This window comes from Tinamus guttatus, unplaced genomic scaffold (assembly GCF_059628265.1).
Source record: "Tinamus guttatus ecotype Peru unplaced genomic scaffold, ASM5962826v1 Tinamus_guttatus_pri_ptg001602l, whole genome shotgun sequence".
NCBI lineage: Eukaryota > Metazoa > Chordata > Aves > Tinamiformes > Tinamidae > Tinamus > Tinamus guttatus.
Window position 1 is genome coordinate 4,517,934 of NW_028290136.1, and position 15,664 is coordinate 4,533,597.

At 39.2% G+C, this 15,664-nt stretch overlaps 1 protein-coding gene across 1 annotated transcript in view; it reads right to left on the minus strand.

The window, feature by feature from the left end:
- PCP4 (Purkinje cell protein 4) overlaps positions 1-15,426 on the minus strand; it is a 30,350-nt gene extending 14,924 nt beyond the window's left edge. The window contains exons 1-2 of the mRNA XM_088539323.1: positions 15,409-15,426; positions 14,518-14,569 (exon numbers count right to left, since the gene is read on the minus strand). Of these exons, the coding sequence (XP_088395449.1) occupies positions 14,518-14,569; positions 15,409-15,426 (70 nt within the window). The remainder of the gene's footprint in view (positions 1-14,517; positions 14,570-15,408) is intronic.
- Between the last annotated feature and the right edge of the window lie 238 nt (positions 15,427-15,664).

The following is a 15,664-nucleotide window of genomic DNA, read 5'->3' on the forward strand; positions in this document are numbered from 1 at the left end:
GTTCTGCTTGGATTTATAGACACGGCAGATTGTCAATAAAGCTGATCGGCAACAGCATCTTAGCTGACACACATGGTTGACCAACCTCAGGACATTACTCCAGCCTATGTTTTTCTAATCTATATAGACTCATTTTTCTTTCCCTATTTCTGAGGATTACAAGCCCCATGAGCTTACAAGGTCAGCAACTAGAAGAAAGAGTAGAAATTTCATGCCTTTTCTCTGTGCAGAAAAACACAAGCTGGGCTAGTGTAATACAGGATTTAAGTCAGCACATAAATCACTATCTGACACCTGAAGTGATGGCATATGGAGAATGCGCAGTATACAGTACTGTATACTGCAGTATACACCTGCCAGAACTAGTCCCAGTTGCACTAACTGAAACCTATCTCATTCTCTTCACTGTTCAGATCTTTGACTTGAATGTAAACAAAACAAAATTAATAACATTTTCTTCCCTTTTCCTCCATAAACCCAGTGTTAACTCGCTCTTTCCTTCCCAAGCTGACAAGGCAGAACAGAAAGAACAACCTGAAAGCCTTCCTGTTTCCAATCCTGCTATTGTAAAGAGTGCTTTTTCTCTTTCTTAAATGAAGTACTCTTCCCGATATTTCTTTGCTGCTGTCTTAACTGGGTCTGTTCTAAATTCAGGGTAATGCTGCTGTCCAGCAAACAATAAATGCTTTGTAATACTGCAGAAGAATGGGAGAGTTGAGGTGAGGGTCAACCATGACTCCAAATTACAGCATTAGTCAGTAATCTTTTGTTGAATGTATATTCTTTATAGAGACACAGACGGGAACTTATCTTGGGAAAATTAGACAGTTGAGGGAAAAGAGGTACTGGACCTAGCTGCGCTGAGGAGACATAAAATTCTCTGGAGGAAGAAAAAGAATGAGGAACAAGACAGAAACACAGCATGAAGCAGACAGTAAGAAAGCAAACCAGGAAAGAAACTGCCTGTTGAAAAGACAAAGGGAAAACTTCAGCTTTTACAGACAAGGGAAGAAAGCAAGGAAAAACTAACTTGATCTATAATAGCAGTATAGCCTAGTAGGGAGGACCGGGAACTCGGAGTCCTTCCAGGGCATTGCATGCTTCATCTCATCCCCATGGGTAAATTCCCTTCTTGCTTGTGAGAATAAGGGGGTCTCACTGGTGGAAAATTGTCTACTCAACCAAGACAATGACTGGTAAAAAACTCCAGTACTGTGAAAACCTCTGCAGGTAAACTAACAGGCAGCAGTAATGCCAGCAGAGCTATTGGCAATTTGCACTGAGGATCTGATCTTCTCTTCTCTGTTGCCTGTCTCAAAATACTCAGCCCTATCCAACTGGCAATAACTAGAACAATTACATTTTTTTTTCACCAAATACATCTGATTTTCTCCTGAAGCAAGCCATTGTAAATACTACTAATAAAAAGCTTTCTTGGACTGCCTGAGCTGAATTCTAGGCTGGTTCTGTTGTTGTTGTTTTTCTGGCATGCTTGGTCAAGTTTTCAGTGGTTTTATCGCATCCAGGCAGCATCACTTAAAACAACAAAAGGTATCCCCGATGCTGGAAGAGGATGCTGGCAGCTCTAGACAGAATCACTCACTAGCTCAGCAATTATACTGAAATGTTAAGCTGTGAAATGGAAGCTGTGCTCTCAGCCCACTGCCGCTTGGATAGAAAGCTCTCAAAATACACAGCTGAGGAGAAGCAGCTGCTCTGTATCTCAGCTGAGGCTCAATTAGATGCTAGTTTTCACTCAGTAAGTTCAATTAAAAGAATTTCCCCAAAATATGCTTCATAGTACAGTACAGTCCTGGAGAACTTACAAACTTAGACAGTTACTGCGATCTTCTAAGAATTTTGTGAGTCCTAAAATCAAAGTCAGATTTAGTGTAGTTATAAAACCTTTCCATGCCAAGTTTTAAGTGAATTTGGATCTATTTATACTTTGGAGGGGAAAATAATCGCTTCTTCGTGATGTTGTATAGAGCCCACTCCAAAAATCAGGGCAGTTGTGAATGAGTTTGCATTTAGGTTTATTAAAACCTGAAACTTAGACCTGAACAGAATGGGAGTTACAAGTTCACACAAACAGGGAGATAGGAGAGAAACTACAAAGAACCACTAGTAACATGGTATCATCTCTTGATGTGGCTGGCTTCTCCAATTTCTATGTACAGCGTCTTCTACTGCAAAAAGAAAAAGAATAAATAAAGGGAAGAAAATAAGTGTTCTTATTCCAAATCACTATGGGCCAGATGCAGTCCAGAATGTAATAGAGAAAGCGCTAATGTTAGCGGCAATAATCCTCTTAAAGTAATGAATAAAGACCAACGAAAAGCCTACACTAATTCTGCTGCATCTGAGAATAGCCTCTAGATTGCATTGCTCAAAAGGTCTGACTGTGGTATGGGAGGAACAGAGAGAACAGCCAAAAATTAGAATTTCTTTTTGAGATTCTTCCACAATGGTGATATCTTTTAGCTCAGAGACCTCAAAGGAATCCATCTTAGGACATTCTCTTGCTTTTTATGTATGTGGTGCCTCATTTGAAAGCCATAAATACATAAACAATGATTGTGTTGCTTTTCTCTAGCATATGGTATGAGTCACAGTTTGAAAGGAGTCCCACAGTTGGTACAGAATAGATCCATCAGAACAGGTCAAAATCATCAACAGTCTAGTCCCAGCATGCATATGACAGAGAGGCTTGTTGGCCTGTGTGCTCAGCATATACAGTATTGTTAACTGATTCCTTTTAATCTTCAGATTTCTTTGCACTGGAGTCTAACAGAGCTATTTCTTTCACCTGAATTCAACAGAGAAAGGAATTTAAGTCAAGGGTTTAACTTTGTCTGAGATGGACAAACTGATGCTGATTGATAGAATGAAGCTCATGACTCACTGGCAAGCCTGGCTCCATGCCCTCCACTCATGGCAGCTGTCACACATTAAAAAGGCTCTGGAACCACATCTTCTACCTGTGTTCTTTGATAACAGAAGCCAGGAATGCTTTTTTCCACCTTCTCCTGGGTAGTATAATATGTCTTTACCTCCCAGAGGCAAACCTCACGAGAGATATACAAGCTTTAGTTACCAACAGATTTACTGTAAAGGTCACCCAGGATTTTTTGCTAGTGAAAAATGCTTGTGTCTGCTTTATGAACAAAATCATAATACACCTGTGCTTTGTTCTGTCTGCCAGTAGTTAGCCTCCTAGCTGTTAGGCAAAGAGTATGCTGCTTCAGGATGCCCAATGGCCTTGAATCCAGCTACCTCAGCCTTCGTCTAGACTTCCTCTCTGTTTGTGTTCTGGCCCCTGGTCATCTGAGGTGAAGGGAAAGGGAAGAGATCTGGTTCTTATCTGAACTGTCCAAGTATCCATGTATATACAGCAGGACATGGAGTATTGCTGTGCAACCCCAGCACATCCTCGCATGGAGCACAAAGCTAACTGGAGCCCTGCATGCTGTATGTCAGCACCAACACCTCATCTCAGAGATGTCTAGCTGGTCTAAGGCCAGAATACGAAGGCTGTCTTCAATCCCACCCCTCTTACCCTGCTGCTTAGCTGTGCCACATGTGCAGAGAATAGAGCTCAGAGTTTTCTATGTAGCCAGTTTCCTGTCCTGATCATGGTCAGAAATTCTCTAAAAGGGTCTATAGGAACCTCTACCCTGGGGCTTTAAGGCTCATGTCGTTTTGCATCAGCTTAATGGTAATTACCAATTTCAGAGCTTGTCATTTGGTTGAGTCTCAAAGTCGATCTAAGACATACCCAGGGCAAGCTGTAGTGACACTATACAGATACAGAAGTGCCAGGTGCTGTATTCAGAGTGGCCATTGCCCTGATGGAAACAGGATAAGGTTTTGGTGTAACTGCAACAGATGTAAGTGCCCCTTCCTATCCGCTTTTTCTCCCTCCTACAGGAATCACATGATGAAGCAGAAGCAGCTTCTGGATTGTGGTAAAATGAGGCACATGCTGCAGTGTGGAGGAAAAAATGGAGGGGTGGGGGAAGTGAACCTTCACACCTCAGCAACTTTGGGCCTGAAGTAATTGTTTTAAATAATTGCTGAAGTCAGAAAAAAATATTATGCAAGGTGCTGCCAACTTTAATGGAAATGAAACTGCTTTATGAATACCAAAAGATAAAATTATTAGTGAAAATTATTTGCATATGAGAGTGCAGTGTTGCTTAGCTGGACCATTCTCTATATAAAGCAATGAATAGAAAAATCCCTTAAAAGCTACCGACGTAAAGCAAACTAGTGATCAAAGCTAGCCTAGACCTCAAACTGCAGCAGTCAAAGGTTCATCAGAAGCTAATGCATCATTAACATGCAGTAACACTGAAGATGTTCAGGTCATGGGCTCTAGTTGTCTGAAAGAGACATTTTGTCCAAGACCTCAGAAATGACTGCGTCTGCAAAAGTGGACATGGCTCAGAGTACAAAGGTGATCAGAAATCCACAAGGCTGATTCTTAGCTCTGTGTGGATATGAGATCTTAGGAACAGAGAGGCTGGGATAGTTTCTTTTGAATGAGTACAGACACGTAATAAATTTCAAAATCCTACAATAACACATTGTTTTTCTGGCAATTAGCCTGGATTTTAATTAGTTTGTACTAATGAGTACATTTGTACATGCCCATTCTTTATTGGCAGCTTTTAAAGGAGTGGGTAAATTGGTCCCTGTAGAGTGCCAGAGTTTCCCAACACCTAAGATAATTAATGCTTTCCACAGCTAGAGTCAACCAACAGTCTCAGGGGGCTTACGTATAAATTAGAATGAAAGATGAGATACTCAGAATACAGCTAGATTAGTCATAAATCAATCCACTGTTAAGTAATGTTAATGTGAAACCCAAGATATGCTGAGAGTTGGGTTTCAGTCTCTGGACTACCCATAGTATCTCCCAGGAGCTCCCAGAACACCCTGCCCTATTTTCCACTGAGATTCTCAGAATGCCTTTTGCATATCAGGTCTTATTCAATTCATCTTCTTGAAATTTCCTCCTCAAAAATAGTATTTTTCTCAGTCCTTACTATTCCTTATAGATTGCAGACTGGGGGAAAATGAACTAATACTGAGTGTGCTTGAACAAATCAAGTGTCCTTAGATTCAGAACCTAAGATGTACGTGGGTTGAATGGCCCCTTTGAGACACCTTTCCCTTGTGTTGTACAGGAACCCAGGTGCTTTACGTAAGATGCTGAATACCACCCCAAAAGCCAGGCATTGGAAGTGAGGTGTTGCACTGGTTCATGCTGCAGTGTCTCATTTCTTTTTGAAGTTTTAATTACTCTTTGCTTTTGTCACCAGCTCAGCTAAACAACAAACTTTAATCACATTTGTAACACTCCTGCTATTCTAAATTCAGGGGAGCCTGGTAATACCGAATTACAAGCTAATTTTCAGGCATCAAGCTAAGTGTGTTAAGCCAGCTATGTGCTATAAATTAAAATCTTAAAAATCTTCAGTAGAAAATGATTAATAGTTTATTGAATTACTAACAAGCAAGGAACACATAAGTAGAAAAGCACTTTCATTCCATTTACAAAACCGAGCCTGCTGGAAAAGAACAAGACCAGAACAAAACAAAAGCTTATCACATCAAGTAAGGCACTAAAAAAGAAAAGCAATGTTTCTGAGACAGAAAATCCTGGTATCCAGTGATTGTATTGCTCCTTCATTTTTTACTTCCACTAAATTTGAAAATCTGCTGCTGAGCTACAGTCACCTCTTGCAGCCTTTTAAGCATCTATTGGCAGAGTATGGAAACGCCCATGGACAGATCTTTAACTGGTTCTGGTCAGACCATTTCCACTGTCTTTTACTGGAAGTATGCTGGTTTCTATACGCCTTTGGCTCTAGTCCTGGTACTGCTTCCAAACTATCCTTAAGGATGCTAGGACGGATTGATTTCCTGGGCAACACTGTTGATTGTATTGGGGTCATTTAGGGATTAATATGGAGTTCTTCCCATGGGTTCCTAACAGCAGCAAAGCAGAACTCAGAGTATCGATGACAGCATGGTTTCAAACTAGTGCACATTTGTAGAAGTGAGCCAGCACACATCAGATATGTGCCAGTCACAGAAAATAAGTCTCCTTCTCCGTGGTGCAGTCAAGCAGCACATGGATAATTACAGACTGATTTCCAAAAGAAATATGGCACTTGTCAACAGTGTAATTTCAGTTCTGCCTTTCCTCATTAACACTTGACAGGAATTCCAGCATACTTATAAGTCATCTAAAAAGCAAAAATCATCAGCCTCACCAAAGCTTTTTTTTTTTTTTCCCTTAATTTACAACTGGCATTTTCTCTAATGTCCTAGTCTGATCTTTACAGACCAGCTTCTGAGAAAGCATCAGGACTCCTAGCACCTTTGAGGTGCCCAAGCATCCCCTTGATGTGTGGTAAGAACTAAGCACTTCCTAAGTGCCAGATTCCCAAAAGTCATGGGAAGCTGAGCCCAAGTCATACTGTCATTGTAAGGACAAAGGCCAAGCCCAGAGTAGAACAAGGTAATGGCAAAGTCTGCTCTAACATCCAGAACCTCAAGGAGAAAGGACCTTGTCATCCTCACGTGGGTATGGTATCTTGAAGGAGCTTGGGCTTGGGACTTAGTAAATATTAGTTTTACTGCCAAGTGCCATTCTTTCAGGCAATTTCACTTTTCTTCCGTGTCCTTACTGAACCTGGTTTGTCTGCCAGGACTCTAAGCTTTCCTGAAGTATGTGAGCTACCTAACACAACAGGGCCATGATCTTGCATTACTGCTGAAACTAAAATACAAGTGAGCTTCATGAGGCTATGTGAAGGAGCAGACCATGTTAGTGATTGTACATATCTACATATACACATTCACTTCTCTTTCATATTTTCAGAAATACAGCTGAAGTTTTGAATGCACTCAGCTTGCGAACATCACATGCAAGCAGGCACACACAAACAAGTCTCTCAAATAGTATGCAGGCACTATGTTTGCAGTGAAGTTCCCATAAATTAATCAAGTTTTTCTTGTGGCAAGCTGGAAAGAAAGGGATTAAGACAGGAATTGTTATTGTTATCTCTATTTTTAAATACTTGGAAGACACTCAGTTACTAGTGTAGCGAGCACCATATAAGTACCCAGATAGATATATTTGTAGTAGGAGCATTAAGTGTGAGTTTTTCCATACCAACGGTGTCAGCTTGATGGGGATTGAGGGGACCTCTAAGGAAAAAATGGTAGAAACACTTTGAGATCATATTTAAGAAAGTTGGACAAAAGAGTTTAAAAAGCTAAAATAACTCTAGTATGGTTGTGTTGTCTTCCTCCTTTCCTTTCCCTCCCATGGGATTTATGCATTTAATTTACATTCCTGATAATATTTCATTGCATAGAAAATCATTCTTTTGTTTTCCAATGCAATTTTTAAGCAGGGAAACACCACGAAATAATGTGCCAAAAAGCTACATAATTAACATTATGCATCAGCATATGAACACCTTCATATGTAATGTGTTATATTCATTGCACCAAGAGATGGACTTATTTGGTTGAATCACAACAGTAGTTATTAATCATACACAAAGTGAAAACTTGCAGAGAAGTCCAGAGACAGGACGAGCTCTGTTAATGGATGAAACTTAAAATGATGCTTGTTGAGATGCTTCTACTCAACCATTGAAAACTGGAAGCTTCTCTCATTACCAGATGAAATGCAGCAATACACAGGAATAAAACAGATAGGTCAGACAATGATTTATTTTTATCTCCTTTATCACAAGTATTATTTAAGTTTAAATCATATATACTCATTATTTTAAATTCCATCAGACATCCTTGCCAAGAAACCAGATGGCCAGTGTGCATATAGTCATTCATGAGGGTATGCGAAATTTCAATGCAGAAGGTGTCTGTTTGATCTCAAGGGATCATAAAAAACTTGTTTTGAGAATTTTTGTTGATAGATAATTAAAAGTTGTTGATACAATTTTTTTGTGTGTGTGACTGGTCCTTGATTGTTACTACTCTCGCAATAAGCACGCAGCATTCCTCTAGAGAGAGCTTACACGTATCTCTGGCCTCAAGAAATGTAAATTCACCTAGGAGAGGAAATGAAGTTCACGCATAATTCCCCTGTCTTCCTGTCAGCAACATCCCCAGGGAAAATGTGTGAACAATCTGAATGCCTTGTTATTGAAGTCTAAGTCCGTCTTTAGCTGAACTGTTGGGTGCCTGAGTAGATGATTCCTTGCTACCCTGACCAGTTCAGGGAAGGGAAGAGGTATGCTCCAGGAGAGCACCTGAAACATGTTTGGTCTCATTCTGGGTAAGCTAGGTGTGACGGCCTCCCCAAAAGTGTCTGAGCCTCTGCAGATAAGGCTGCCTATTTCCTGCCAACTCCCACACAGCTAGGCCTCACAACAGGATTAGTCTAGAACTGTTTGCTTTGAATTTTTCTCCCTATTCTGGTCTGAAAGAGTCTGAGTGATGAATTATGGCACTGAGTTTGCCCAGGATTTTAACGCCTTTACCCAAGTCCAAGCAATCTATACATGACCAAATACAACACAAATAACTATGCTGAGACTTCAGACACTTCTGTATTCAGATTTTGTGAAGGTGTTACATTATTTGATGGCTGCATATACATATAAGAATGTTGTTGAGACTGGCTTCCTATTAGAGACATGCAAGTTATTTCTTGTCTTACACTATCTAAAATCCCAGTGGTACTACAGGGATTGTATGTGATAGGACAGAATTTGGCTCTGGACATGCATGAGAAGAACTGGGAAAGACACTAGGTAACAGACTCAGAGATTATATGCTGCTAAACTCTGCTTCCAAGGGGCAAGAAAATATTAGCAGAACACCATGGTGAAAAGAGTCAAGAGGACAAGGTTACTTACTCCCAACAGTCAACCTAATAGCCATAAAAACTTGGTGTTAATTAGTTTTGTGTCATGTCACCTTTCCTAACTTCTAACTGGTGCTGCATGGGCAAAATGCCAGAGAAAAGGAGTCTGGAAGGGGCTTTTTTATTATTATCTTTTCTTTTTAACATCGATTCAGCAATTCCTTGCAAGACCTCTTTCATCTTTTGCAACACAAGCAATGTTTTGTGGGAAAGACAAGATGCACAAAGCATTGCAATGCTACAGCTCAGTCACTGTCCTCTCCTGCAACTAAAGAACATGACCTATGGACCTAGGCAGATATAGCAAAGTATGTTCCATGAGTTCATTTGAATATTTAGATAAATTAGTCTCGTGTGCGCTCCCTCTCTTTTTAAAATCTTTTTTCCACAAATAAGTTTATTTGTAAGGCGGTTCCCCAAAACAGTACATCTTTTACAAGGTCATTGGAGAATCTTAGTGGAAAATTAATTTTGAGTTCTTACCACAAATATTTGTATAAAGCATACTATAATAATGATCCTGGACACAAGCCAGGAATTAAAGTTCTGTTGAGCTAAGCACTCCACATAAACAACTGTGAAGATGATTATTCAGTCTGCTGCACCTAGAAAGATTTTTATTCTTCTGAGTGCAATGTGCACAGAGTGCAGAATTTCCCAGATTCCTTAAGTAAATGAAGTGGGTTAATGGACTGTTGGCTACTCTGCTAGATGTATGTACTCTTCCAGGAAGTCTTACTAAAGGGATTACTATCCTAACATGCATGATGAATAGAGCATGGCAAAATTTACTGTAAATGTTTTCTAGAAGCATTTAGATTTACTACTCCATTTTAGAAGAAAAAGCGGAAGATACATAAACAGTAGAGAATCATAGAATACATTCTTATGTAAATCTGCCCCATGGTATATCCCAAGGAGTGGAGAAATACAATGCATTTATTCTTTTATACTTCCCTGACCACCTCAAAAGCAGAGCTCACATTTCTATAGGACAAACATTCAAGAGCAGGGAGCAGAAACTGTAAGGAATGACCTCCCCTTTTAAGTTCAGCTAATCATTTCATCTCTACTGAATGGATCTACTCCACTATGCCAGGGATGTCTATGCAAAACCATTCAATTCAATTTCATGTAGACCCAAAAGAGTTACAGAATTCATCACATGAAGACACACACATTATGCAAATATGCATAATGGTGAAGATCTGATGTTCTGAGAGAATGATTCACAAACACATCAGCTAATAATCACATTCCTTACATACTTTCAGGAGACAGTGTGAGGTTTATTAATAGTGAAAAGGATGCTTCTAAATTTGAAGACAGAAAAAACTGCATCAGAACCGATTATTTCTGCAAGATATGCTAGGTTATGAAGAGCTGCTTGTATGATACCAACTTTTAACTTACTTAGGAAATATGAAGAATAATATGAAACAGAATGAGAAGTGGTAACTGCTGGCCTATGAAAAAGTTTTTCCATTGCCAAAACAGTAAGAATAGGAAGGGTAAGCTCATGAGGAATAAGAAGCATTTCTGGCTACTGCTTTTGTGTAGGATGCTTTTGCCAAAAGGAAATGGTATCTTCCTATCCCAGGCTGATTCCATGTGACCAAATTGGATTCATATGAAGGTAGAGGGACATGCAGATAATATTACTGCACTCCCTTTATATTTTCTACCACAGAAAAGAGAATAGTAGAGATGCCACTAAAATTTGGCCTGAGGAGATAACTGGAAGGACTTTATGAAACAATAGCTTCACCAACTTCTCCTGCAATGCTCCCATTTAAGCATGTCTCCCTCTGTCAGAGAGGGAGAAAAGCTTTGGAAAGCTTCCCAAATTGCCTTCTGGATGAGACAAGACTATACAACTATATCCCCATTGCAAGTGCAGTGTGCATTACTTTACACCAGCATAAATAAGCTTAATGTGGTTGATACTCAATGCATCACAACACAAGCAAATTACATAAGATTGTTTTTTTGGTGATGCTCTCAATTTATCCTCACTTATTTTCTTTATTGAGCAGATTAGGGAGCCATGTCTGCTGTGAGCAATTTTGAGATCAATACTGGCTGATTTTTTCAAGGAGCAGAGAACTATTAAGAGGAAAAGACACTTTGGGGCAACCACTTCCAGTGGAAGTTTACAAGTTACATTCCTAATGGGACATCCAAAAGTATATATATTTTTCAGATAGACTGAGGTCCTTCAAGACCAACTGAAGTCTGCGGCAGCCAGTTACATAGCTACAAGCTTTTATGTAGGTGCTTCTATATGGATAGCATTACTGCTAAATTACAATCTGCTATGGTGCTTTTTTTTAATAATCCTTTGACTAATTTCCTCCAAGGAAAACTGATCTGTTTCCCTTGCTTTGACAGCAGAATGAAACTGCACAAACTTCTCAGACAGAAATGCAGTATACATTGCATGGAAAGGCTACTCAGCAATATACTGTGCCGCCTATTGATGCTGACAGGAGCTTTTCTATAAACTTCAGTAGCCTTTTCATCTGGCAGCTGATGAATCGTGATAGCACTTTGTAATGTAATAGTCCCTCTTCCTTAGGAAGACTTGAATCTTCATCTGCTTTTGATCATAACCTGTAAAAGGACAAGCTACTGCTTGTTTAAAAGGTCAAGATGGTCATTTGGGGTTTGACCAGGATCCAGAGAGGTTATTGAGAGCTTTGCCATTAACTCCAGTGTGAGTGATTGACCGGGTGATTGTTCAGTGCAACACAAATAAAGCTTCAAGAACTACTGGGCTTGTTCCTCCACAACACCAGATGCACTGGTGTATATTATATGAAGTATTCTGGAAGGGAATCCCACCTGCTAATGCCTAGTGGTGTAGAAGAATAGAGGGGAAAGCTGTCCCCTCTACCTCCCACCTATCAGTCTGGAAGAATATTTAACAACATAGCAAAAGGAAGATATCTGAAGACTCCTTTTATAGTAGTGGTTAAGACTGAATTTTCCTGAATGCTTTATAGTGACAGCAATGACACTTGAGAGAGTGAATGAATCTTGAGAGAGAGAGAGGAGAGTTGTCATGGTCATAGTTTTATTTTTTCCACTTTTTTTAAGCCATCTCACCATTGGACCTAAAATTCCTTTTCCATAAACATTGCATGAATAAAACTTCACCTATAGCAATGTCTTCACTGTGCAAATCAAAAATTCTGAAATAAAGATGCCAGTTGTTTTCAACTGTGACGTTTAATTTTCAGCAGCTATTCCCAATTTTATAACCTAGAGCAAGAGCAGTGACCAGATATAAAGCTTCCTCTGCAAACTGTTTTCATAGCACAACTCCGTTTTCATACTAAAAGAAAGCGGATTTTGTTTGATCTTTTCCTCCCCTTTAAGGAATGGAAAGACTTAGATTTGGTAGGGACATAAACATTAGCATTCACTGGTAGTAACAGCCACAATGGAAAAATTAAAACATTGACATAATCTACGTAATATAGATTTTTTGCCAAAAATATGTTATAGAACATCTATACTATGTGTTCAGGCAAGTTTATAGCACACCCACTTTCCAGGGGATTAAATCACATTTTTGCTTGAATTCTATCTAAACTAATAAAAAATATAAGCTAATAAAGAAAAAGAGCTAGATGTCTTCTGCATCTTTGATTTAGAATTTAATCTCAGGTTGAAAGTTCTGACACCTATAATTAACATTGGTTTATCTACAATAAAATGCTACCCCTCTCTATAACATAGAGAGAAGTAGGCCACAACTAACCAGAACCATGTCCATTGTAAATTAATGATGCATCCCCTTTTCAGTCAGAATTCCTTCTGAGGGGAAAAAAAAAAAAAAAGGCAAAATGTATCTCTAAAAACTCTACTACAGGATCAGTAAGTCTAAACTGAAATGACAAGACAATTATTTGTAATGAGATTCAAGGTAAATGAGCTCAGTTCATAAGGTGCTCAAACAGTAAAGAGAAAAAAATGCTTTCCAGCTGCCCAAAGAATAAGTAGCATAATTTTACTTGCTTTCCTTTTTTGTTACCTTGAGGATGCAAATGGCTTTGCTGTCAGGGCATATTTGTTCCCACTAATTCAAGATGCTAAAACAAGCCAAAATATTTATTTCCTTTTTCCACCCGTTGTGTTTCATCATATTGGGAACATTGTCTACTGATTTCATTTACTATAACATTATGCAAACAGCCCTGATGGGAAAGTCACCTCTCTCTAACAGGAAAACTAAATGTAAAGATATCTCTCAATGTCTTAGGATACATTACCTCAAAGGACTCAAAGACTCTGTTCAGACCAACACAAAGGCCAAAATATACACCCAAAGCAATTGTTCAGATCTCATCTCTGAAAAATCTGGCTCTGGTCTTTTCAGAGAAGAGACTTGCATTTATTTTCACTAGGCAAGATGGACTACAAGAACAAAGTACATTTGCAGAGCTCCATCCTTGTCCTGTTTATGCTGTCTACAGAATGATCCTGCTTCATATTCAGCTGAATCTATAGTTAATCTGATCAAAATGTTTTCCTTTGAAAACTGTTTCCTGTGGTAATGGCACTTGAATCGATTTTTGATCATTTGGGTGTAAAATGCCTTTGGCTCCTCCAGGAAGAAAATGAAATTTCAGTTACAAAACTGTGGCTGTCCCTGAAAGTTCCATTTGGGTTTTCTTTCTTTCTCCTGAAAGAAAGAAAATGTTGAAAAAGTCAACATTTTCCAGTCATAATTGGTTTATGCTATTTGAGGGGCAGAAATCAGCTCCAGCCTGCCACTGTGCTGGAGTCCATACTCCCCAGTACTGGAGAATATAGTGGAGCACGAGTCCCGATTCACCCCACCTATACACAGTGCCAACATTAGCAACCTGTTTGCCACAGGATCTTTCCCTGGAAGCTGCTGCCAAACTAGAAATATCTGTACTCTGCACATCATAGAAAATGGAGGGCACCATAGTGAGGGTTTTAACTGCCCTTCCTGCCTTTGTCTGGCAATAAAAAAAAGCAGGTATCCTGGGACTTGGACCATGTTCCTTGTTTCTTCTGGAAAAAAATGCAGCAGATCAGATTAAAAGTGTTTACACATTTACTACTAAGATTACTTAGTGTGGAACTGCCATTTATTTATTCAGTGAGAGAAAAGAAAGGAAAGTGACACTAACAACTCTTGAGTTACAGGGCTAAAATGAGGCTGGATGGATCAGGCCAGAGAGATTTGTTTATGAGCAAGATCTTTGTTATTAGTTTACTTTTATTCATCTTCCTCATTCATATAGTAACTATACATGACCTAGCTCAAAATATGTCATGTTTTCTCACACATTTCAAACACTGTCTTTTACTAACCTCATTTGCACATGCATTGACTTCTGTAAAATCCTTCTGTTTACCTTAATACAAGCTCAGAATCAATGTCTTTGCCTGGTATATGGCTTGAACATATGCACTGAAGCCCTTCTTTTTTTCAGATAGATACAAGAGGTAAGAGATCAAGCCAAGGCTCTAGCTGTCTGATAACTGTCTTTAAAGATTATATTGACAATGGAAAGCAACTTAGGTCAATAGTCCCAACAAGAAATATAATCTATCCTTACCATTCTCACCAGATGTTTTGTCTTTTCCATTTGTAGCACCGGTTCCTTGTCTCTGTGAGAAGGTTAAAAAAATAAAAAAGTGGTTAGAACAAACTTGGATGTCCTCTTCAACCTTGGGTAGTCATTCATCTACATGTAGAGTTGCCTCGAAACATCCCTGGTAAGGACAGGAATGCTTCGCAGCTCCTAGACATGGCTGTATAACAATGTACATACAATTATTTCCTGTTAGAGATGGACTAAGCATATTCAAGTTTCTACCAGATGAGGTTATGAGCTACAGCAGTACATCTCTGCAGGTATGAATCATTTCCATGATTTAATTACTTCACTTTGGTCAGACTACTCATCTCATCTCTCTGCCTTTGCCTCAAGCAGAGATAGAACTTCTCAGTTCAGTAAGTAAAATATAATCAAAAGATGCTGTAATGGAAAGTTGTTTTAACTAACGAATAGCCTCATGGCTTTCCATAAGACAAACTGTACTTTAAGTCCCTTTAATAAGTGATAGGTGGTAAATGCCAGCACAGTCCAAATATAACTATACGCAGTGACATAATTGTATTAGTGTGGTTACACTATTATGTAACTGATTAGCTTAGGAAAGGCCACTCTATGAAAATTATGCTACTTCCCCCAGAGACAGCATCTTACAGATGGAGATAAAGTACTTTAGTAAGCCACTATGGTAAAACTTGCATTCTTTATGCAGAGTTATTCATAGTTGTGTGTATTATTGAAATGGATTAAAGAATTTGGCCTCCAGGGTTTCCATCTGAAAAATTTGGAGTATTAGATTCACTGAGTAAATCCACCTGCATTCAGCCATCAGAACCTTCCTGATGTGCAAGGATGCAGCTGCAGCAGCACTGCAAGCCAAATACTTCGCACCATAATATGGATGGTCATGTTGATTTCCATATGAAAAATCATATGGGCGTGTATACCCTCAAGGATTTGCTCTGGAATGCTTGACAAACTTTCTCTACTGCCCCTTCATCTCCCACAATGGTTGTATTTTCAGGGTATTCGGCATATATGGAGCTAACCACTACATCAGTACGAAACCTTCACATCTACACCTAACTCTAACTGTAGAAAGTCAGAGAGAGGAAGTTCCTCAGCTCCTTCCAAAGGATAACAAGAG